Source organism: Saccopteryx bilineata, chromosome 5 (genome assembly GCF_036850765.1).
Source record: "Saccopteryx bilineata isolate mSacBil1 chromosome 5, mSacBil1_pri_phased_curated, whole genome shotgun sequence".
Lineage (NCBI taxonomy): Eukaryota > Metazoa > Chordata > Mammalia > Chiroptera > Emballonuridae > Saccopteryx > Saccopteryx bilineata.
In genome coordinates this window covers 186,780,717-186,806,031 of record NC_089494.1, presented here as the reverse complement: position 1 = coordinate 186,806,031, position 25,315 = coordinate 186,780,717, and the positions used below count along the sequence as shown (strand labels likewise).

Genomic DNA, 25,315 nt, shown 5'->3' with positions numbered 1-25,315 from the left:
TTTAAAAACGTTATTGTATGTTTTCAAAAGAAAAGTACAAATATTGAAATTCCCTTTGATATTAATGAATCAGAATTCATATTCTTGGACTTTTTTTTTTCTTCTAACCCAGTGTTTTCAACTGCTGGTCAATGGGCAAGTCTGCCAAAAATTTCATACTGGTCCATGAAAGAGTTAAACACCCTGATGCTGTATGAAGATTATAGACCTAATGATCTTAGTCCACTCATTTATGCTCAGTGTGATTTCTGTCTTAGCAGTCCCCAAAATAATTCTCATATTTTCAGTGGTTCCCCAGAATGTAAAAAGGTTGAAAACCACTGTTTTAATCTATCTTTTTCATGACTGTGGAATTATCTCTCCGAAGTTGTTGACCTTCTTGTGTTACTTCCCTGGATAAAACATTCTAATATTCAATACATTTATGGGTCTTCTGTCTTCCTTGGTCTGCACATAGACCTCTTCTCCCTCCTCTCCTCCACCTGCTTCCTGCGCTCTCCGCCGCCCCGAGTCATAGTTTCTCAAATGCAGGAAGTCCTCACTTAACCTCGCCCGAGTCATAGTTTCTCAAATGCAGGAAGTCCTCACTTAACCTCGTCAATAGATTCTGCGACTGTAAGCGCAACGACTTATATCAAAACCAATTTTACCATAGGATAATTGACATAAACGAGTTATAATGAAACAGCATTGAATGAAACAATGAATCTTTATGGTGAGGTCTTCAGACTTCTTGCTCCTGTCTTGGCTCACATTTTTCTCTGTGACAACTTACCATAGACTTAGCCGGTCTTTTTCGGCTGCCTTAACATTTGCTTGTAGTATCAATACAGCAGGTTAAAGACTGTTAAATTGATGGTAATGTGTCTATGTCTTCAGATGGACTCTTCTCTTCAGAGGTGGAGATTACATTTTACTCACTTGGTATCCCTACAGTTCACTAAATAATAGTTTTAAAAACTTTCAACTCCAACTTTTAATATTTGTGAAAATACTATCTTATTTCCATAATCTAGATACTGAAAAATAGCATTTGGCCTGTATCAAAAAAAAAGATTAAGAACAGTCAGATTGCCAGGGTTCAAATCCTGGCCAGACACTGGCCTTTGCAAATATGATCTCATTTAATACCAATAACAACCCTTTGAGATAGTTCTGAAAATATATACCTGCATTACAAAACAGGGCCATAGGCCGAGGTAGGTTGACTAGCTAGGAGTGGAGAAGCCAAGATTCAAACCTGAATGATCTGCCTCTAGAATCTGTGCTCTTATCATTTCTGAAATGTGAACCAAATGTAAGTAAGTTAGATAAAACAAATAAATGCATTTGATAGGGGCAGCTTGGGAAAAGGATCCTATAAAACAAGAGAAGAAAAAAAAATCTCGGTATTACAGATTTGAGATCTCATTTTAAGAGACTTCCAAGTGTGCAATACTTTATTATGTGAGTATCTCACTTGATACTAATTTGTTATATATTTTATTAATATAAGGGGAAAATTCATGCCTTATGTATATTTGCCAAATATCTTGATATATAAGTCCTTTAAGGAAGGAATATCATAGGTTGGTTGCAAGAATTAAGATAGTTTGCGTGTCTCCCCAGCATATATATATAATATATAAAATATATATTTATTTAATTCATAATATGTAGTCAGTAAATAGTAACATTAATTTTTACTTATACCCAATTTATCTGAGCCTGCAAAGGAAAAGAGGTGAAGTAAATTCTTTAATTGAACATTAAGCTTCTTAAGCGAAGAATCCTTTGTGAAAAATCATTCCAATATGTATTATTAACCCAGCCTTATTAAGTTTAGCATTTTAAACTGTATATTTGTGTGTGTGTTACTAATGCAGGGACATTTTAGAGAGTAGAGAGCAGTGGTGGTCAACCTGGTCCCTACTGCCCACTAGTGGGCTTTCCAGCTTTCATGGTAGGCGATAGCGGAACAACCAAAGTATAAATAAAAAGATAAATTTAACTATAGTAAGTTGTTTTAGAAAGATTAATTCTGCTGAATTTAGCGAAAATCCCACATAAAGTACTTGGTAAGTAATTATTATTATATGCTTTAACTTGCTGTAACTCTGCTTTATAAATTTTATAAAGTAAAGTTCTTCCCTACTTTATAAATCACCATTACTGTGGAGCTGGTGGGCGGTTATAAACTACTACTAACAGAGATACAAAAGTGGGCGATAGGTATAAAAAGGTTGACTACCCCTGGTCTAGGGCATGACTTATGCTACATGATTTTCAGTGACTATATACATGGACACAGACTTACACATTAAACGCTATTGGGTATTACTAGATAAGATGACGTTTATGAAATAATGGTAACTCCTTATGTTATACAGCCAGTTGTACCCATTTTACATAAAATAAGTCTTCCCTTCTTGGTGTCACAGTTGTAGTGATTGTATCTCATAGACATTTTATTTATATAATCAATCCTTACAACAGCCTGAGAATGAAGGTTTAGGTAGAGTAAGAGCAGAAACATGTCCTAAATCAAATAAAAACAAATCAAATAGTTTTAAATTTTTTCAAGTCTTTTTAGGTCCTTAGATATTATAACTTCAAAAATACAAGAGTGCATATATATAATATATTATAACATTTATATATAACATTATATAATTTCTTTTTCCATTGAACCCAATGGAAAGAGAACCCAGTGGTTGAAAGAGAAAGAGAGAGAGAGAGAGAGAGAGAGAGAAGCACCAACTCCTTGTTCCACTTAGTTCTTCCATTAGTTGTGTACTTATTGGTTGCTTCTCATATATGTCCTGGCTGGGGATCGAACCCATGACCTCAGCATGTTGAGACAATGCTCTATTCACTGAGCAAGTTGGCCGGAGCCAATACAAATATATTTTTAATTTTGAATATAATTTAGTGATACTTTTTATTTTTGACATAAGTTCCTATTCATTGAAGCATTGCCAATTCCATCAGTACCTTTAATAAAATATTAGATGATATATTAATGTTAGATAAGGATGAAAAACTGCTTAATATAGGAAATATTCAATAGATTTACAGAAGCAATGCTTTGTAACATCTGTAAATTAAATATATTTCTTTAATAAGTGTGGGAAGTTTTCTCTAAGTCAATAATTTAACTCCTTGTGGATTTGTGTCTTAGCTGCCTAGTGCTGTTGATACTTCCGTTCCCTCCTCTGGGAATGGAAATGCACTTGGATTAGACTCAATAGCATATTTGACTCCGAAAGGGAGGAAAGCAGCTCAGCACATGTGCTTGGTGCCTTATTTCCTTTAGACTGGGTGACTTCATGTCATGTCAGCAATGCTTTTATTTTTCACTCCTTCTTTTAGAAAAGAACAATAAAGAAAAGCTTTTCATTTTTAAGATTAAAAAGATATAATCTTAGTGATTTTGATGATTATGACAATGGATAGCATTATTTCTTGAATTATGCATTATGCATAAACAGAACTCATCCTAGTTGGTAGACATCTATGGTGGGCAGAATAATGGCCCCCCAAAATGTCCATGTCCTTATCCAGTGGTTCTCAAACTTTTTGAAGTCGTGGCACATTTAAAATTTTACAAGTAATGATAGACACACTATATACAAATTTCTGAGAAATATGTTATAATAATTAAGTCAAATATTAAATAAAAAAATATAACATCCAAGTGTGCTTTTATGGTAATTAAACCAAATAAATATGACAAAATTAAATTTATTCTGACATTAAAAAACATTTTTATGTTACATTTTTTGAGTTATGCTTTTTAGAATTTGTAAAAAGGAGGGGTTAAAAAATAAAAAAATGACAAAAAGTTATCTTTTTATATATATAAATACATTCTTAGTAAAATTTAGTAATTTCGGCAGGTTCCGGCACAAATGTGTTAAGTTTTTTCATTCTTGTGTTTATGAGAAATATGAGCCTGATGTGTCCTAGCGATTTCTTCAATGTTTGGGCATATATTTGAAAGGCAAACTCTCATTTCCTCGTCAAAACATTGAAGAATTCCTCTCTTTTTACTCTTAATTGTGTTGAGTGCAGAAAACCCCCACCATACATATCATCTTGACACGGAACAAAGGATAGAAGAAACTTGCCTCCAGTCTTTCCGGAAACATGGGGGGTAGTGTAAACAATCTAGCACCACAGCTGAACAGCCTTTTGCAACCTAATCAGGCAAGTGAGGTGGAGGGTTGGGCAGACTGTCAGTTTACAGCCGATTCCCCACACCTCTGCTCCCCAACAATCTAAACTCCAAAAACCCTGTTGGTTTTTTGGTCCTCAACAGGCACATTTTTCTCTGGAATACCATAGGGCGCATCTGGAAATCTTCTAGGGCGTACCAGTGCGCCCTGGCAAACACTCTGAAAACCACTGCCCTAATCTCTAGAATCTGGTATTTTACATAGCAAAGGATAATTTAAATTGCTAATTAATTGACCTTGAGATAGGTTATTCTGGATTATCTGGGTGATCTCAGTGTAATTACATGATCCTTAAAACTGCAGAAACAAAAAGAAATACTTTGTTTACCTAATACAGAGTATATCTCTGAAAGAACACATTTCAATTTTCTGAGACGATCTTGTGAGAGTTTTGTGTTAGGTTCTTTACATATGTTCTATATGTGTTAGGTTCTTTGTCTTCATAGGCTCACAAAAATTAGGGGATCAGCGAACATGCAGATACTCCAGTACTTTAAGCCTTTTGTATAGTGCATTTTCACCAATAAAATAAAAGTTAGTTTTGTATCTCATTTGCATAATTGAATAACTTTCTTTGACTTGTTTGATTTTTTTTTTTTTGTATTTTTCTGAAGCTGGAAACAGGGAGAGACAGTCAGACAGACTCCCGCATGCGCCCGACCGGGATACACCCGGCACGCCCACCAGGGGGCGACGCTCTGCCCACCAGGGGGTGATGCTCTGCTGCGACCAGAGCCACTCTAGCACCTAGGGCAGAGGCCAAGGAGCCATCCCCAGCACCCGGGCCATCTTTGCTCCAATGGAGCCTCAGCTGCGGGAGGGGAAGAGAGAGACAGAGAGGAAGGAGAGGGGGAGGGGTGGAGAAGCAGATGGGCACTTCTCCTGTGTGCCCTGGCCGGGAATCAAACCCAGGACTTCTGCACACCAGGCCGACGCTCTACCACTGAGCCAACCGGCCAGGGCCATTGTTTGATTTTTTAATGTTCTTGTTTAATAAAAAAAAATCAAATGCTTCTTTCTTTTTATCACTTCATATTCATTTTGAAATATCCCCTACTTTTTGTGAGCAGGATATATGTCTCCCAAATTGTGTAAATTGTTACTGATACTTGGCCATTTTCAGTTATGGAGTTCTTAAAATATTTTGCTGTAAGCACAGATGGGATAAAGAGCCTACAGAAAGAGACATTTAACCTCTGTGCTACTTCACTCTCATGTTTGCTTTCTCTTTGTAACTGTTGCACTTTCTATCATTCTTCAGTGTACTCTCTTTAGCTTAACTCTCTCCAGCTCTAATCTATTGTTTTATTTGTCCATTTTACATTTTTTGAAGTGAATAATTAATTGTTCTATTTCAAAGTATCATTTTCATTATATTCTTGCTGCTTTCTTATTTTTCATCCCATCTTCCATGTCTTTACATATTTCTTGTAGTGTTCCGTATCTTTTTATGTCTCAAAATTCAAATATCTGTAATCTGATGGCGTTAAATCTATTTAGATTGTTTCTCTTGACTCTCATTTATAGCAGGTGTTTCCTTCTCTTTTAAGGAATTTGTTCTGTGAGATCTTCCTTCTCTCCCTCTCTTGCCTCCTTACCTGCTCCCTTGGGAATTTCCTTTGTTCCTTTGTGTCAGAGTAAGAACATCCAAACCTGTAGAATTTTTATAAAAATTTTTTTAAAATAAATTTTTATTATTTATTTGAGCCAAACAGAGGAGACACCTGGAAGCAAGATCTTGAACTGAGAAGAGTACTTCTCAGAATGGCACTCTGATGCAGCTTCTTTAATGCATCTGTATTTAAGGAGGGAAAATTACTTGGAACGCAGAGAAGGCAAAGCGGGGATTGGTTTCCAGAAGAGTTAACAAGATGATGTGCTCTCTTGAGGTTCTTTCTCTTCTGCAGGGTCTGACAGAGGCATTTCAAAAGTGTGTTAACCTAGATGCACAGAACAATGGACAGGGCTTGCTTAAGTCAAATATAAACCATTTACTAAAGAAGTTATATGCCTGGGGCATGACTACCCACCATGACCTGCTCAGTTAGGAATTTATGATCAGATCACCCTGTGAGGTTACTTTCCCTAGAACCCCCTTTTTTGTCCACACTTCTGAGTTCAACAATGCATTAGTTTTTTTTAATTATTATTATTATTTGTATTTTACCCAGGATCAGCTTATATGGTTGCAAGACTTCCTTCAAAGTACCTGGTATCTCACTACAGTGGTGGGATGACAAATACTCTGCAAATAATTTCCTCAGTGGAGGATTTATATTGAGTATTCTGGGAGCCATGGGATGCTACCAACCTAGGACAAATCTAGTATCATTCAGTGTCCTAATGCTGAAACCCTAGGGTCAGTTTCTCTACTTTGAAAGGGATCAAAGTTTAGATTCTGTCCCAGTGCCGGTATATTCTTAGCCCAGACAGCAACCTTGCCTTTGTATATGCTTAATGCTTATCCGTCCCTGCTCTAGTCTCTACTCTTTCCTCCTCCTTTTCCTCCCTCTTTTCTTCTTTCTTTCCTCCTTCTTTTCCCCTCTTTTCTTCTTTCCCTTCCTTCCTTCCCACCTGCTTCGTGATGTTCTTTATTTCTTTGTGTGTCTAATGATACTCGGTGGGACAGAAGTAGGTTTACAGTTGTTTACATGGAAAATAATACAATATTAAATAATAATACAAGAATAAACTGCTTCACATACTAACAAATATAAAACTCTTTTTGCCTCACTCTGTACATCACTATTTTGTTTTGTTGTATTTTATCCGAATGTATAGTGGCATGAGTCCCTTCGGAGTATGTGGCGTTCCACTGTGGTGGTGGTCATGAAAAAAATAGTCTATTCTGCCATCTACTGTGAACTCATTCTGGTTTTTCTTGCTATGAAAATAGTAGGAAGAATAAAATAGTCAATAAACTGGAAGAAATATTTCAAACATTCAGGATCAGCAATCAATTTTAAATCTCAAATCTTTCAAGAGGAAAGCGTAAAATGATAAACAAATACAAATAACTTCTCTGTATAAAAGGGAAACTGGGTAGATCTAATTGAGATCCAGTAATTGTTTCTTTTCTGGAGAGAAAAGAAAATTAAACAAATCTGTAGTGCTGTGAATATACTAACAGTGTGTTTTGGGATTTAACAGGTCCAAAGGACTATAGCTAAGCAGATTCAGATGGTGAAACAGATTGGAAAAGGTCGCTATGGGGAAGTTTGGATGGGAAAGTGGCGTGGCGAAAAGGTAGCTGTGAAAGTGTTCTTCACGACAGAGGAAGCCAGCTGGTTCCGAGAGACAGAAATATATCAGACAGTGTTGATGAGGCATGAAAACATTTTGGGTGAGTCTATAGCAATGTTTAGGGTTTTCTAGCTTTTCTCTATTTTTCTGTTAACATCTGCCTATTAACTCATCTGTCTAGACCTGTTATGCAATATATAGACATTTTCTTCTTGGCCTGAGCCCAAGAATGTCATAAGCTTCTAATGGGAGACCTCACAGGAGGAATGAGTAAGGCACTTCTACAAATGGCTGGTGGGATGGAAATGAAGTACTCGCCACTATTTTTTTAGTGAGGGACAGGAAATGCAAATACAATACTGGCATTTCTTAGGGTTTCTTATGGATTTGAAGGAGCATGTTTTTGTTTAAATGTAAAAAATTATAAGAATTTTATCTACAGGGTTTATTTATATTCAGAGTTTATATAGATAATTGATTTCCTTTTTGTTTTTTCCAGTTAGCAATATCTAGCTGGATCATTCAGCTGTGAAGGTTGTAAGCTAACCTGAAGTGTATGCTTTGACTCAAGTCCCTGTTTTGCCAACAGTGTCTTATGTGTAACTATAGTACCTTGATCTATTTACTGTTAACTTAAAAGCAATTTATGTATCAACAACTGATTAGAAAGAGGTCATGTTTAGAGATGCAAACTCTTATGGTTGCTCTACCCCTGTTGTTTTGATAGCTTCTGATTGGTATTAGCAATTTCGTACTGTCATAGGCATAGTCAGAAAACTGAATGAAATGCTAGACAAGGGAAACATAGAACAAAGAATGATAGTTGAGAATATGAATTATTCTTGATAATATTCAGAAAAGACAGCTCCAAACCTTTTTGTCTTTTTTATCTTTTAGGGTTCATTGCTGCAGATATCAAAGGGACAGGGTCCTGGACCCAGTTGTACCTAATCACAGACTACCATGAAAATGGTTCCCTTTATGATTACTTGAAGTCCACCACCCTAGATATTAAGTCGATGCTGAAGTTAGCCTATTCTTCTGTCAGTGGCCTGTGCCATTTGCACACTGAAATCTTTAGTACTCAAGGCAAGCCTGCGATTGCCCATCGAGATCTGAAAAGTAAGAACATCCTGGTGAAGAAAAATGGAACTTGCTGTATAGCCGACCTGGGCCTGGCTGTTAAATTTATTAGGTTAGTATCAAGGTGAACAAATACAGTTTCTATGATCCTTTTCTATCACTTTTTATAGATCATGCATTCTGTAGTTCAGTGCTTCCAGGATATTTAGTAGAGAAGGTGTTTCTATTACTTTTGAGTTTTCTTGGGAGGGAAAAAGAAGTATTTTATTGGCAACATAATGTTTTGGGTGAGTTCTACTGTTTTTATGCTCATCCGTGTCCTGGCTTCAAAACAATGTTAGTCCACTGGATTTGAGGATGTCATGAGGGTATTTAGAAAAAAGGTAGCTAATGTCTTGGCTTATGTGGTCAGAATTCTGTGTAACATTTTTAAGTAGGAAAAGGTTTCAGGAAAGATCCTCAGGTTATGTAGTGTTAAAGGCAATGTTTTTTATATGATAAAGAAAAGATAACTTGCTCACATGTTTTATGAGGAATGTTAGATACTAATAAACACAGCCAGTATTTAGCATGTTATACTGTAGCTTAAACAGTGACTATTATGCCTAAACACGTAAGTCAGCATGCGTTATAAAGCAGTGGTGTTTAGACCCTGGGTGTAGGGAGACTCCTTGGAGTCTATCAGTTGCCTCTACAGAATGGAGAGGAGGAATGCTCAATAGTTGAAGCTTTGTGTTGCTTACCCTCTGTAATCAGAGCAATCCCTTTCATCTTGTAGATGATGTATTAGAAGAAATGGTTCCTCTGCTTTGAAAATAGAACAACCAAACAAAATAAGTTTGCAAACCACCGGCTTAGAGAGAACATCATATAACTTACCTTTTAAAAAACTAAATATAGGCTTAGCCAATATTAATTGTTGAACCCTTTTGTGGTTTCTCTTTTTTTAAAAAAAGATGACTCTGTAAGATACAGAAACGGGCACAAAGGAAAAGCCATGGAGACGATTGAATGTTTGGAAAATGAAACTCCTAAGAAAGAACAAATAAATTCATATTTTTACCCAGGAGTGAGATTGAAGAGTTGTTTAATAATAGGCCCCAAATATAGGAAGGTGTTCACCTCACCATTTAGAGGATGGCAAATTGAACTTCTTGATCTTTACAGGATCGCAGTAGGAAATGACTTGAAATGTAGATTTAAATGAGAAATGTGAACCCCTCGCCAATAAAGATTATTAAATCCCCTCTCTTCTGAATGCCTGTTTTGGCTTACAACCTTTTTCAAGTTTTTTTTTTTTTACCAAAAAAGTTTTTTTTATTTTTTTATTTTGCTTCTCAAATTAACAGCCTTTCTCTTTTCGTCCCCTGTTAAATTTCTAGAGCATTCCAGAGAATCACCTGCTTTCACAGTCCAGTCATTGGTGCTGTTTTCCAATCTGGCCTCTGCTCCATTCTCTCCTGAAGCTCTCTGATTGAGGGGCACCATTGATGGTTGTCAGCCCAGGGCTTTCTGATTGTCATTTCTTTCTTCACTGGGCCTGAGCCTGTCCTCCTCCTGTTTCTCTGGCAGGCCTTCTCAGTGCAGGCTTCCCTTCAGTCTCTCTAGAAGTTCTGCTCCGTCTACTTTTTAAAAGGTTTTCCCACTACTAGATTTCCTGTCATACCTGATTTTCCTTCCTAGTTTCCAGATTTGTTCGATCCATTCGAAAATGTGAGGTGCCTTTGTTTCTGAAGTGTTGGGTGTGCTCAGTTGAATGAATTCTGTCTCCACGATGGTCCCACTTGCGCTGGGCCAGTGTGGGTCCTCACTGCCGTTTTTCCAGATTCGGGAGCAGGGTTCTGTAGCTGCTTCCTATCTCTATTTGTTTTTTTTGTTTTTTTTTTGTTTTTTTGTGCTGCTGTCAGATTTATTTTCTTGAAGCATAATTTTGGATATCATCATAATTTCATAGTTTCCTATGGCTTTGGGTTAAAAGATAGCTTTTATTCTGCACACTATATACATTCTCACATCTTCAAGTGTTTTTAAAATGCTTTTATCTTTATCTGAATACCCAACATCCCCTCTTCTATTTAGATACTTAATACTTCTCAGCACGGTTTCTTCCTTTGGGATACCTATTGTTATTCTCTTACAAGTCTGACTAGAAATGAGTCTTCTTATATCCTCCCGTGTGACCCTGGGCATATGCTTATGACATCTGTCACATTGTTGTACAGTGATCATTACTACTTCTCAGTTATTTATATAAGCTCCATGAAGGTAAAAACCATATTTTTTTCTGAAATCTCTAGTGCCTTTCCTTGGTGCCCACTACTTAAGAATTGCTTTAAAAATTTGTATAGTGGATAAATGAATTACTTCATAGGAGACTATAGGAGGAAGAAAAATAGCACCTTTTCTTAGCTCCAGAGATTGTACACACTCTTGATGAAACCCACCTTTCTAATTTTATATCCCACAACATTTCCAACTTGTGTGCTTTCTTTAGCAAAACAGAAGGTCATTTGCATTTCCATGTTTGCTACTGCCTTGTTTTTTCATTTTACGGTGTCCTTACTTCTCTTTGTACCTCCATCCAATGTCAGAGTTGCCTTTAAGTCACTCTACTCATCCCCAGCTAAGAATAAGAACATCATCTTTTCTACTCCTGTAGTAATTCCTGGCCCTTGAGTATCTGATATTATAATTATTTTAGTCCATACTTCATCTTTTTTACTTACTAGTCAGTGGCAAGATCCATGCCAAATTAATTAATGTATTTCCCATTCAACTTGACATAATGAGTTACCCATTGCAGGTATTCCAACATTGTTTTGAATGAATAAATGGTGGCTAGATAAAAGTAATTGAGAACTCATCTTCTTTATAGAGCTTAAAACTAACAAGGAAAGTACGTATCTGTTATAAGTCTGAAACTTAATTTTGCTTAGTGTAAGGGGAATAAACTGAATGACCTCTTAAATGTCACACAAACCCTGGTTCTAGGACATGGAAGGGAATATCAGAAGGGATAAGGCAAGGTTTCTCTGGCGTGTTAGACTACTGCGGTTCATCAGAGGGGAGTGCTCCGAGGGTGCCGGTGCAGCTGGGCTGCTCTGATGGCCGTGGGTGCACACCTCTCATGGGGCTAAAGGGTAGCCGTGACCCCTACACTGTTCTGGGCCTCAGTCTCTCTTCCATTAAATGGAGGTTGCATTTGATAATTTCAGATGTCCAGTTTTATTTCCTATGTTTCAAAGAAACTTTGCTCCTCTCAGTCTTTGAGTCTATCTTTTAAACCTTGCTTTGCGTTTTTCTTTGGCTTCCACTCTTTTCCCGACTTTCCATTTTATGGTTGCGTGCCCGTGAATGTGCATGCACATAGAAACTTGAAGCATTTTATTGCAGGTGGGGCTGTAGCTAACCCAGCCCTGAGTTCTTGGACTTTATATGTGAACTTCCTGTACGAACCTAATCTTTACCCTGGTCTCTACATTGCAAATGTTCTCTCAGGCTTTTAAGTCATTTCTGGGAGGTTCCCAGGGAACTTGAGAGCCACAGAGAGAGGGGAGTGTGCTTTACAGATTTCCTGCACATGAATTTTTTTATATGTCCTGAATTGGTTTCTTCATGCATTGTCTAGAATGATGTAAGTGCTGATGCATTTCCCGGCCCACCGAGATTTAACCCAGGTGATTCAATAGACGTTACCATTCCCCCAAATCTCTCTTGGGAGGAGAAAACTGGGGCTTGTGAAATCCCTCGAAGGAACTTAATAAACAAAGCCTTTCACTGCTTATTCTGCAGGATCAAGCAACCACTCTGGTACTTCAGTGTCAGCAGAATATATATATATATTTTAAGGGGGAAAATAAATCCTGGCTTAGGGCCTCTCAGGTATTAAATTTTAAATAGAAAAACCTACGATGAAAACTGGGCTGTAACACACATCTCCCAATGGGTCATTGTCAACTTGTCCAAGTGCAAAGGAGACAGAGTTACCCAGCCCAGAGGGCACTAAATTTTCGCAGAGTCTTTCTGACGTCGCTATTTTTAGCACTGTGTCTGGTTTGTATACTTAGTGGTTTTTGAAAAAAAGTGACATGGCCTAAATGACTTGCCAAAGTCACAGAACTAAGCTAATTAAGGGTTGAGTCAGCCCTCCCAGATCAGGCTTCTACAGCCAGATCCACCCCCTGTGGAAGAGTTTGTAGGTCTGAAGTTCTGTTTGTAAGAAACTCTGAGATTTCTCAGGAGTTAATCCTGTTGAAAAATGTGACAAAAAACCCTCCTCTTTAGTTACCATCTGCCTGGGCAGAGTTCAGTGCAACACATCATTTCCACAACTAGTAAAACACGTCCAGGACACACTACAGGGTGTGCACAATCCCGTTTGAAGACTCATAAGAATCCTTCATGCGTGGGGAGGTCATTTTAGTCTTTCTAAAAGGTGGTTTAATACTCTCTGTTATATGTTATGTGTGATTAATTTAACACAGCATTTGAAAGCCAGAGGCAAACCCATGGCCTCCTTCACACCTTTTGTTCCCACCCTTCTTTCACTGTTTTGAAAAGTTCAGTTCTTTTTTTTTTTTAAGTTTTTTGTTTAGTAAAGCTATACATGTTTGTTTCTCCTCTTTCTCTATTACCTTTTTATTTCCCTTCTCCCTCTCTCACCCTTTGCTCTCTGTTTCAAGTATCAGCAGCATCTAACAGAAGACCCCACGTGTTCAAAAGCTCTGAGAGGTAGAGCCAGTGGCAGGAGTCCTGAGCCGGCACCCTGGCCAGCTATGGTGTGGGCTCTGCCTGTGACTTTCATGAGACTTTCAGTTCCCCTTCAGCTGGCGGCCCAGGGGAAATGTGCACTGTGCTGAACCAGGCGCGGCTCTTTTCCTTACATAACACTTATTGAAACAATTCCTGCTTTGGATATATAATTAGAAGAGTCTTAATTACCATGAAAAATATTTAGTATGATACAAGATTAAGACAGATTATGTCTTTGAAAATCCCCTTTATTCCCTGCCACCAACATGAAAATCCTTGACCTGCCCCACATCCAGTGCATGACACCGAGGGCATAGGCCTGCCCTGCTCCCCGAGTCCGGGGGGCACTCAGATGTCCCCAGCCCACTCCAGATCCTAGCTGCAGGCTCCACTCTCAGCCTCTCTGCATCACCTGGAGGTCTGTGACTACCTCCCTCAGTTACTCCAACCCTACGGCGCACACATACCACTCTGCGCATTAGTGCTGGACCGAGGGGAACACTGCCGCTGGGCTGGTCGGGGATAGACAGTAAGGGGGCGCACTGTCTGTAGACATTAAAGCTGATAACAGTGCTCACCATGTGCCCAAGTTCTCGACAGTGTTCGTGACGACTTGGGTTTCCCAGCAAGCTGCCATGCTTCCGCCGTCCCTCCTCAGCCCCTCCCTGGCACCTGCTCCAATATCTTGGTTTTGTTTCTTCTCCTCCCTTCCCTTCTCCCTGCTCCGTTTTTCAAAGTCTTTTCTCCCTTCCCTCTGCCTGAAGCAGTTGACTTGAGAACTGTCCCTGATGTGTTCTCCTGGCTGAGAGGTGCCACTCAAAGTGAGCACACATGTAGGAGGCGGTTTGGCCATCAGTGTAGACCTCTTACTTCACCGTGCTGGTATTATTATTTTTATTTTTTTATGATACCACTATCATCCAGGGGACTTTGGTCAGAGAAATGAACTGTTTTCATCCCTCTTTATGCAGTCCTAGCTGAGGGCACTCTGCGTTTCAAGGTTCATATACAGTTAGACATGCTCATCCTCATTCCGACCTGGTGCATTCACAGCGAGTCTGGGAGCCGGATTTCCTTTTTGCAATATCAGCCTTCTACCTCCCATGAATGTTGTACCTTTTATGTTTTATTTTGTTTTGTTCAGTGAGAGGAGAGGAGGCAGCGACAGTCTCCTGCATGCACCCTGACCAAGGTCTACCTGGCAAGCCCACTAGGGAGTGATGCTCTGCCCACCTGGGGCTGCTGCTCTCTTGCTCAGCAACTGAATTCTTCTCAGTGCCTGAGGTTGAGGCCATGGAGCCTTCCTCAGCGCCCAGGGCCAACTCACTCCAATCGAGCCTTGGCTGCAGGAGGGGAAGAGAGAGAAAGAACTGAGAGGGGGAGGAGTGGAGAAGCAGATGTGTGCCTCTCCTGTGTGCCCTGACCAGAAATTAAACCCAGGGCATCCACATGCCTAACTGGTGCTCTACCACTGAGCAAACTGGCCAGGGCTGTTGTACCCTTTTTCTACATGAGGAACCTGCTGGTTCTCTTCTTCCTAAAACACCAGCAGCTCAAGGTACATGTTGTAAGGTATTGCATAAAATTTACTTATACCATTCATGATACCACAGTATTTTTTCCTGATTTTTTTTTTCTATGAAGGCTAACATCTTATTATGAGCCTAGGCCAGAAAGGAGACCCCTTCTCGTCCTAACTGACTTGCCGCTTACCCCCCAACCTCCCAAGTTACTGTTCATTTCTTACTTAGAGATCTTTAGGTATTTTTACTTTATCCTGTTCCAACCCATACTTTCCCTTCACTTCTTAACGAAAAGCACCCATTGACATGTGATTCCAAAACAAAGGAAGTTTTTTCCTGAAGAGGAACTTACTTGACATCCCTTAATTTATTTTATTTTGTTCGGTGTATATTTGTATTTTCTTCCAATTCGATTTAAGTCTGTATCACAGGGGTTCTCACATTAACAGGGACAAAATCCATGATGGATCTGGTGGTAGCATTAATGATTTTAAAAATATGGGTAAAAACACCCTAGTAATTCTCTAAACCAAGTTCTCCAATCACAACCCCTTTGTAGAAGTATTTCCAACCCTTTCCTATAGAAGGGAGGGCAGAGATCATGTCTTCTCCACAGTGAATGCAGTGCCCACGATTTTAATGGGTTTCAGTTTTCCATTGGAGAAACTTGTTTTTTCTGTAATTTTGTTGTTCACTGAGATGATTTTTTATCTTCAAAGCTTTATACCTCTAATCTATACCTTTATCCTTGAAATGTATATTTATTTTTCTGATCCCTAATCCTGATGAGTTTCTTCTGTTTAAAATATATTTAACTATAACATACAGGTTGGGACAAAAGTAGGTTTACAATTGTGAGCACACAAAAAACAGTGTTTGTTCTTGTATTATCATTTATTAATTGCTGTGTTGTTTTCCATATGAACAACTATAAACCTGTGTTTGCCTCACTCTGTATTTTAAACATAAAAAAGCATAAATAATAATGAAACACTCCTGTAATAATTTAATATTAACAAATGGTACCAATTTGCCTTGTTTTATCTAGTCTTTCTTTAAAAAAAAAATAGTGTTGAAGATAGCCCCGTCGCATTTTCCTCCCCATTCAATCCCCTTTATCCCTGGCAGAAGTAAAGAGTATCCTCATGCTGGTATTTATCTTTCCTGTGTACAGTTTTAAACTTGACTCCGTATGTGTGTAGCCACTGCAATTTATAGGGTTATGTTGTGGGATTGGTGTTCTTTTCTCCGAGTCCACTCCTCTCGTGAGTATCCATCTTTTCTTGCCGATCTTGTTTCTCGCCCTTTCCCAGCCCTCCCTAGAAAGAAAGGCGGGGTGCTGAAGGTGTCCTGACCTCCACTGCTTCCTTCTTTCTCCTTGGTCCCTCTGCTTCACTTACTCTGGTCTTACATGGTCTGGACCATCCGACTCGACTTTCGCTCTCTTTCCTCCTTTATTCTTGGTCCTCCAGTGTTCAGTCACTTTCATTTCTTTTTGTGACCTTGAAGATGAACAAGCTCAGTTTTTTTCTGCCCTTACTTGGGACAGGTTAGATTATGTTTCTGAATACCTGAGAAAGAAATGTGGTTTAATTACTTTCAAATATACAAATACTCCTGAGGGAAGAAAAGGCAGAGAGCTATATGGTTTGGAGGACCTGACACTTTATAATATCAGATATAAATTACTTATTATTAGCATGCTTGTTTAAATCAGTGCTAAAGGCATTTGTCATTAGGTTAATAATAATCTTTTGCAAAATTAATTTGCTTAACAAAATTCTGTTTATGCTCTTAGATATTGGTAATGTCTCATTTTATGACTTATACATATATTTTTATGTTTCTCTTTAAATTATCCAAAGTGAAGTTTACTGTAAACTGACATTTTCTTTCTTTCATCTAAAGTGTATTATTTACCTACCATGGGCAAAGCACTCTATGAACAGGGGTGAATTGGGGCTCTACTCTTCAGGGACATACCAAATGGTTATGGTGATATTCAAGGCTGATGGAGTTTACAGTCTTAGATTGGAAGACATGTATTGGTCCAGATACTACAGGGTGAGACTGTTTATTCAGTTACTGCGAGGAAAATCACCTAGGGTGGGGAAAGCGAAGTGGAGGAGAGATAGTCATGCTCAACCTTCGTGGCCTGTGTGAGGAGCTGGTTTTGGGGAATTTGATGGACATACAAAATCCTTGATTGTATGTTCTTCAGTATTTGAAGTATAAGACTTTAGAGATAAACTACATATAGTCTGACCATCACAAAACTTAACTCTATATTATTAGCTAACAATTATCTTTTACTTTTCCCATAGATATTTCAGTGTCACACATTCTATTAGCTTTTCCTGAACTCCCAAATTCAAATAAAACATTAAGGAGCTAAGAGTAAGAATTAAAAGGAATTGCCTATAACTGTTATCAGTTGTGGTCAGAGTGTATTTGTGACCTCCGTGCAGTCCTGGGGGCCCGTGTTGGCTTCCTCTCCCAATACAAGTTCTGGAATATAACTGAAGCTCTTCACTATCTCCTTTCCACCTGCAAGCCCTCGTGTTTGTGTCTCTGCACAGAACTCAGAACTCTCTACCTGGGGCCACACTCTCTTCCTTGAGTGACTCACAATTGTACATTAGAACACACATCCAACACGGTAATGAATACGTACTCTGTGCTCACAAGAGAGGTGTCAGTGGGAAGGAAGCAGGAGAGACCTTACTTTACAATCTAGAGTGGGGCTTTTGCAGCATCTTTTAAATCTGATATTTTCCCAGTTTAGCAGTCAGCCTTTCTTGGCTCACTTGCCTTCCCGACCATTTCGATTGATTTAGGTACAAAGTGACATTTTCCTATATAGCATGTGGGTAGTTATTAAGAATTCACATTTTAACTTCTTTTCCTATCAGAAAAGAGCCCAGAACACAGACTTACATTTACAGATGGTAAGCAATACCAGCTGATTAGTTTTTCTCATTTAAAAAAAAAATGTACACTTTAATTTTTATTTTAGGAAAATAAACTCCTTCAGGGTCATAACTCCTAGAAGATCACAAGGCGCCTAGGGGTGCACCTGTCTGCTGTACCAGCTTTAGAGCAAGGATTTTAGCCAGAAGTGAATTTAAAAAGGTTCTAAGAGAGAAGCCTTACACTGATAAGTGTTAGTAACTGCAAACAGTTTTGAGATATACAGAGGGACGTTTACCACCTTCTAAATTTTCCCATATGACACTACATATTTTATGTTTTAGAAGATAGAGACTGAGGAAATAAGATTAAAGCCAGAGGTTTATTTTTCCCCAAAGGCCACTAGCATCTTTGTAAGTTTGCTATTGACTGTGACTCATCATGTTAAAGGTGATCTTCAATATCCCTCACTCTTCTCAGAGTTGAGGAGACATAACATGTCAATTTTTTTTTTTTTTTTTTTTTTTTTTGCATTTTTCTGAAGCTGGAGACAGGGAGAGACAGTCAGACAGACTCCCGCATGCGCCCGACCGGGATCCACCCGGCACGCCCACCATGGGGCGACGCTCTGCCCACCAGGGGGTGATGCTCTGCCCATCCTGGGCGTCGCCACGTTGCGACCAGAGCCACTCTAGCGCCTGGGGCAGAGGCCAAGGAGCCATCCCCAGCGCCCGGGCCATCTTTGCTCCAATGGAGTCTTGGCTGCGGGAGGGGAAGAGAGAGACAGAGAGGAAAGCGCGGTGGAGGGGTGGAGAAGCAAATGGGCGCTTCTCCTATGTGCCCTGGCCGGGAATCGAACCCGGGTCCTCCGCACGCTAGGCCGACGCTCTACCGCTGAGCCAACCGGCCAGGGCCCAACATGTCAATTTTTGAAAGTCAATGGAGTGTGATAAAAAAAAATAAAAAACAAAATAAAACACCTTTTTGGTAATCAGGAGGTAAGGAGGTTTAGCTAAGATTTCCCACACACTTCAGTTTAATGAGTTTTATTTTGTGCCTTTCCTGTTTTATAGTTTTTTCACCCATCAACACTGAGGTTTACTGCTCTTCTTCCTAGTCCCACTTATTTCTGTTGAGGGAGTTCTTCTTAAACTCTACCATGGGCTTCATCCTGTGCTGGTTGTGCTGTTACGTGTCTCATCTTAGTCATCAAGCTCGCAGGCTCAGACACATTGAACTACGGGTTCAGAGCTGCGGCTCCAGCTTCACTGAGGCAGTGGTTCTCGGGTACCAACCTGCACACTGGGATCCATCCATCACGAATGCCCTCCCAGCCTATGGGAGCAATAACGAATAGATTGTGTTATGAAATTTTCATAATGCCAAAGCTATTATATTCAATTACTCCTTTCAATCTTTTATTGAAAATATGTTATTTGATTTATGAAATAATTGTGATAGTAGAAAGCTTTTTAAAAAGGTCCCTGCTTATCAAGGTAAAACAGTTGCATTGTTTACTTTGTTGGTTCTCTCTGCCTTCCTCCCTTTTGTACTTGCTTGTCAATCTAAAAGCCTCATAATACAGTGTGTCCGTAAAGTCATGGTACACTTTTGACCGGTCACAGGAAAGCAACAAAAGAGGATAGAAATGTGAAATCTGCACCAAATAAAAGGAAAACCCTCCCAGTTTCTGTAGGATGATGTGGCAGCATGTGCGCATGCGCAGATGATGACATAACACCGTGTATACAGCGGAGAAGCCCACGGCCATACCAGTTGAGATGTGGACGGTACAGAGGAAAGTTCAGTGTGTTCTGTGGCTTGCTAAATTAGAATCTGTGACCAAAGTGCAATGTGAATATTGGTGCATATATAACGATGCTCCACCACATAGGAATAACATTACCCGGTGGGATAAGCAGTTGAAGGAAACTGGCAGTTTGGTGGAGAAACCCTGTTCTGGTAGGCCATCAGTCAGTGATGAGTCTGTAGAGGCTATACAGGATAGCTACCTAAGGAGCCCTAAAAAATCTGTGCGTGAGCCCATATCAAACTACACTGAATAGGTATGAAACTGGGAGAGTTTTCCTTTTATTTGGTGCAGATTTCACATTTCTATTGTCTTTTGTTGCTTTCCTGGACCAGTCAAAAGTGCACCATGACTTTACGGACACACTGTTCTTGGCTTAGGAAATACTGCCTCAAATAAACCAGTTTGACATGTACACAATCAATTTTAAGAGCAAAGTTATAAACTATGAAGAGGAGGAAGGTATTTTTTTAGACATTTTATTGATATTTAGAAAATATGTAGAGTTTACATTCAATCTAGTGGTAATACAAACTTAATATATGTTGCAGCTTTATTCTGATTGTCACCTTCATTAGATTTTTAACTGTGAATATTTGATACAACTGTTGGAAATGCTATTTCCTGAAAGGACATCCTTTCTCATCTTCCACTAAAGTCCTGGTTTAGGAATCCCCTTAATCTGTCACTTGTTGGTCTTTTTTTAATACTGACTGCACTCCGCTTTACGTTTCCCTTAGTGATACAAATGAAGTTGACATACCACCCAACACTCGAGTCGGCACCAAACGCTATATGCCTCCAGAAGTGTTGGATGAGAGCTTGAATAGAAATCACTTCCAGTCTTACATCATGGCCGACATGTACAGTTTCGGACTCATCCTTTGGGAGGTGGCTAGGAGATGCATATCAGGAGGTAAGTAATAGTGATACTGTTGGACTACTACAAATCCTTGTTTTCTGACCAGAAGGCAAAGTTTAGTCTACAAAGTTAAATATTCATAACTTTCCCCCTTTATTTCTATTGACTCAGTCACACTCCTCCCTGCAAATGATATTTTACATCATAGAATTATCTCTGACTGCCTTCTTCCCTCTGCCTACAACTGACGAGTCACTTATAGATGCATTGTCAACTTCTTCTGCCTTTTCAAAGATCACCCTGTTCTATTATATATATTGTCTCCAGCAGTTTCTTTATCAAGTCAACCTTCTTCTCTACTCCTCCTGGCTTCTTCTTACCAATCTGCTGGGCCCCATCCCCAACTGCAGCCCCCCATTTCCTGTGGTTTCCTCTGTTCCAATGAAGAGACATAAATGTGGAGACATTATTTAGCCTCTCGACTTCTGAACTGTCTGTAATACTTCCTCAAAAAAGCAATTTGTAAACATCCATTTTTTTTATCAAAAGGACATTAAAACATCATTACTGGTTATGGTAATTTTCTTTTACAAACATAAAGTTTCACTAGTAAGAAACTGAATAAGAAGACATTCTTAAATATTCAGAGATGTTATTATTGCTTGTAGTATTTTGCTAACTGCTGCATAATTTGGTTTTAGTAGATTCCAATACTTTTCATGTAAGGAGCTGAGTCTTAGGCTCTTTAGTATTAAGTGCTGTGTTTATACTTCCACTTGTGGTTGTGTGCATGTTAAGAAACCCTGGTGCTGCTGCTCTTCCTCGTAACACCCAGTTAAAGTCACCTTCATGAAAACCTGAGCTTGCCCCAAATTCTGAAAATGTAGCCGACACTTCACTAGCACTGACTGGCACTTGTCCTTAGACCTGCAGTTTGTTCCCTGTGAACCTTTGACAAATTATTAAACTTTCTTTTGTTCCAACTTTCTCACCTCAAGGAGGTGAATTATTTTGTTACCTCAGACAGTTGTGAAGTTTAAATGATTGTAAAGAAAATTAAAACTGCCTGACCCATAAATAGTACTCAAGACATGTTCATTCCTTTAAATTCTAACTTTGGTTTGCAGAGCCTTACCTTATATTTAGAATCCTATTTAAATATAAAGGGGAAACAGTTCATCAATAGGCATACTTTTATAGAAAGGTCATCTTCAATGATGCAGTACCTTCTCATCACTCTGGGAATTCTGAGCTTCTCACAAGCTTAAGTTAAAATAGAATACATGCCCTCTAAAGTGAGAGAACTATTTTTGTCCCAAAGGAAAGTTAATGTAAGGAATTTTTCCTATTTAGATAGTGAATAAATTTCATATCATAATTATAAAGAAGAAAAGTAACAAAAATATAAATTAACTAACTGCCTATGCCTTGATTTCGTGATTGAGAAAGAGGAAATGAATGTATTTTTCAATACTATGTATATGCTTATTTAAGGTATATTTATAAGAGTTCAAGGAATAGAGTATAAGATTATTTTTTCTAATTATATTTTCTTGAGCATCTAAAGCAGGGGTAGTCAACCTTTTTATACCTACCGCCCTCTTTTGTATCTCTGTTAGTAGTAAAATTTTCTAACCATCCACCAGTTCCACAGTAATGGTGATTTATAAAGTAGGGAAGTAACTTTACTTTATAAAATTTATAAAGTAGAGTTACAGCAAGTTAAAGCATATAATAATAATTACTTACCAAGTACTTTATGTCGGATTTTCACTAAGTTTGGCAGAATAAATCTTTATAGAACAACTTACTATAGTTAAATCTATCTTTTTATTTATACTTTGGTTGCTCTGCTACCGCCCACCATGAAAGCTGGAATGCCCACTAGTGGGTGGTAGGGACCAGGTTGACTACCACTGATCTAAAGCAAGTAGGGCCACAAGAATCCTAAATTGGAAAGCCAGTGGGGCAGAATATGAGTGAAATGTTTTTTAGCTTAAACAAGCTAAGGTATTAATTGTTTTGTTAAAGCTATCTTTGCCTCTGGAGATTTGAGAGGCACTAAATGCTTCCCTTACCTCTGTACAAGATTGACATATATTTGTAAGACCCCTTAGCAACTGCATGGCCTTAGACGAGATACTTAATCCTTCAGAACCAAGTTTTCTCATCTCTACAGTGTGGAAAATAATGCTGTCTAATAAAAAGTTTTTGTAAGAATTCAATAAGGCAAATAAATGTTGAATCCCTATGTTGTACACATGAACCTAATAATATTGTACGTCAGCTGTACCTTAATTAAAAAAGTAAAACAGATATAGAACATACATACCTTCATGCCTGGTATGTGATTAGCTCTCAACAAATGAGTTTCTTTTCCTAAAAAAACAAAGCCCATGCAATTCTATTCTCCAACATTGGTTTATTTAATAAAGATGTTGGAAATTTTAGGCTAGTCTTTCTAGTCCATGTAATTTTGGGAGAAGTAGACCCATCCAGATAGACATCCACATTTCAAGCTCTGGAAGGAACAGCAAGAAAGTTTTGAGGTTTCGGCCACAAGTAAATGGCAGCTAATATGGACTTTTTGATAATGTAATTGCATGATAAGGAGAAAATCAATAAGGTCTATAGCTCAAAAGTAGACTTTGATGAATTCATTATTTTATATGATTGGCTGTGTGTCTGTTGTTCTATATATAATCTCGCCCAACTTTCAAGCTTCAGTACAACCAGGCAATGGCACCAATATCAGGCACTGAGAAAAATAGAAGATGAATAAGACAAACACAGTCTTTGCCCTAAAGATGTTCCCAGAACCACTCACTGTCTTGAACATTAGAAAGGGAGAAAGAACCGAAATGAAGTAATCTTCTACTATATATTAGAGCCTGTGCTTTTATTATGTCATATATTAAAACTGAAGAAAACATTAGCCATAGGTATTATGTATAATTATGCTCTGTGGTCCCAGAGGGTGACAGAGTAAGTGGTGAGTTGGCATGGTCTGATAAAACTTTTGAACTTTCTGGTCCTTTGTATTTATATATGTGTTTGAGTTTACTTTTTAGAGGACATAGTACAGACTCCAGATTTTGTCAGCATAATCTCCTAGTGAATTTAATGATATGGTGGGTAATCTGTCGACCCACTTGTTAAGGTAAAAACCAGTGACATTTCTATAAAAGATGATTTAGGGTAGGGAGTAAGGGTGCTCCGGAAACATGGTTTAGAGCAGTATCCTCTGAGGACAGAGACTTCTTACATTTATTTTGAGGAGTTAATCAGATAGGGTTGGACAGAAGCCACAAGTAGCTTAGGTTTATAAAGGACAAGAGCGAAAAGGTAGAAATTAGATACTAGGAAAAATGAGATAGAATTTATCATAAGTGCCATTTCCCTAAAGATGACATAGATTTGTGTTTCTTAACCCTTTTTTAACAACACACTTTTTTTTTCTAATAGTAATGTATTTCTTGTAGATATTTTGGATAACTACAGACAATTTAAAGAAGAAAATAAAAGTCAAATTGGTCCTTGCGCCTAAAAAATCATGGTTAATGTGATTTGGTGTATACAATTCTCTAAATTTTAAATGTGCAGAAATGTAACCTTGTGATTAAGCAGAAAAAAATGTAAATGTGACAATTTGTTCAAGTAGAATACACTGCCAGATTTTTATGAGATTCATAATCTTGTACTGCAGTAATAGAAACAATCACATATTAAACAGTAGGAGTTTGGGATGTGTTAGCCAAATTACATTGAGATTTAATATAGATTTTTATAAATCTGGCATACAAAAGCTTTTATAAAATTGAACATAAATTGGAGATGCTTGTTTTACTTAGCTTTTGGAAATTAAAAAAAAAAGGCTTGAAGACCTATGATAATATGTTTGGTTAGGCTTTCTACTCATTTTAAAAATTAGATTAAATGTCATTTGGGCAAAGTTTTTTTTTCAAGATTTATTTTGCTATTTTCAGCCTGAATTTGTCTTTAGTACTGATAGGTCTTGTTTTGAGAACAGTTTGTATATTAGACTTTTATTTCCACTTCACAGAAAAAGAATAGTCACAATAAAACTATATTTTCAGGTACAGTGGAAGAATACCAGCTTCCTTATCATGATCTAGTACCCACTGACCCCTCTTATGAAGACATGAGAGAGATTGTGTGCATTAAGAAGCTACGTCCCTCATTTCCCAGCCGCTGGAGTGGTGATGAGGTAAGGCTTGATGAAACCATGTGCTATATAGCTTGTACCTTTTTGCTAAAATTCCAAATATTCATTAAGGGAATTTTTCCTTCTTCTTTCCTTTGTTGGTATGAGGTAACAATATCTCACTGCAATAATTTATACAGCACTAAATCTAGTATGGTAAATTGGCTGCTCCTTTTTTTAAAATTTATTTTGCCACTTGCAAAATATATCGAGTGGGTTAACATTTAGCTGGCACAACAGATAACATTATTTCATTTATTTGCGATGTCCTGACATTTGCTTAAAGGCAGTGTTTTTCTCTGTGTGTTTTAAAGCATCATGCACTTTCTCCATGACGAACCCACGTACAACATTCTCTCACTTTGATGAGAGAAAAGACAGGCATGTGAAAAATGCAGTTTTCTATACACAAAAATGTTACAAGTTGACCTAGTTCAGATGCATGACTGTGCTGTGAGTCTTTGTTAAGAAGGATGATAAGATGCGATTTGAATGAATCCACGTGCAGCTAGGCTGTAAGGATGAACTGGTGAAACCTCGTACAGGTCTGCAGAGAAGCTGTTCAGAGGAGGAAATGAGTGGGGCGGGCTCTGCCTTTCCTGCCTCATCTGCTCCACACGCTCTCCATCCATCCTAAGCTTCTGAACTCACCTAAAACATGGAGTGCTCTGGCAGGCTGGAACATTCAGA

The 25,315-nt window shown here is 38.3% G+C and overlaps 2 protein-coding genes across 4 annotated transcripts in view; one reads left to right on the top strand and one right to left on the bottom strand.

Moving 5' to 3' along the window:
* Window positions 1-25,315, top strand: part of BMPR1B (bone morphogenetic protein receptor type 1B) — a 422,111-nt gene that overhangs the window by 395,840 nt on the left and 956 nt on the right. For all 3 annotated transcript variants that reach the window (XM_066232955.1, XM_066232952.1, XM_066232953.1), the window contains 4 exons: window positions 7,368-7,560; window positions 8,358-8,655; window positions 20,279-20,454; window positions 24,498-24,628. In XM_066232955.1, coding sequence (XP_066089052.1) covers window positions 7,368-7,560; window positions 8,358-8,655; window positions 20,279-20,454; window positions 24,498-24,628 — 798 coding nt within the window. The remainder of the gene's footprint in view (window positions 1-7,367; window positions 7,561-8,357; window positions 8,656-20,278; window positions 20,455-24,497; window positions 24,629-25,315) is intronic.
* Window positions 18,948-25,315, bottom strand: part of UNC5C (unc-5 netrin receptor C) — a 437,884-nt gene continuing 431,516 nt past the window's right edge. The window contains exon 17 of the mRNA XM_066232951.1: window positions 18,948-19,063. Within this exon, the coding sequence (XP_066089048.1) occupies window positions 19,045-19,063 (19 nt within the window). The 3' untranslated portion in view covers window positions 18,948-19,044. The remainder of the gene's footprint in view (window positions 19,064-25,315) is intronic.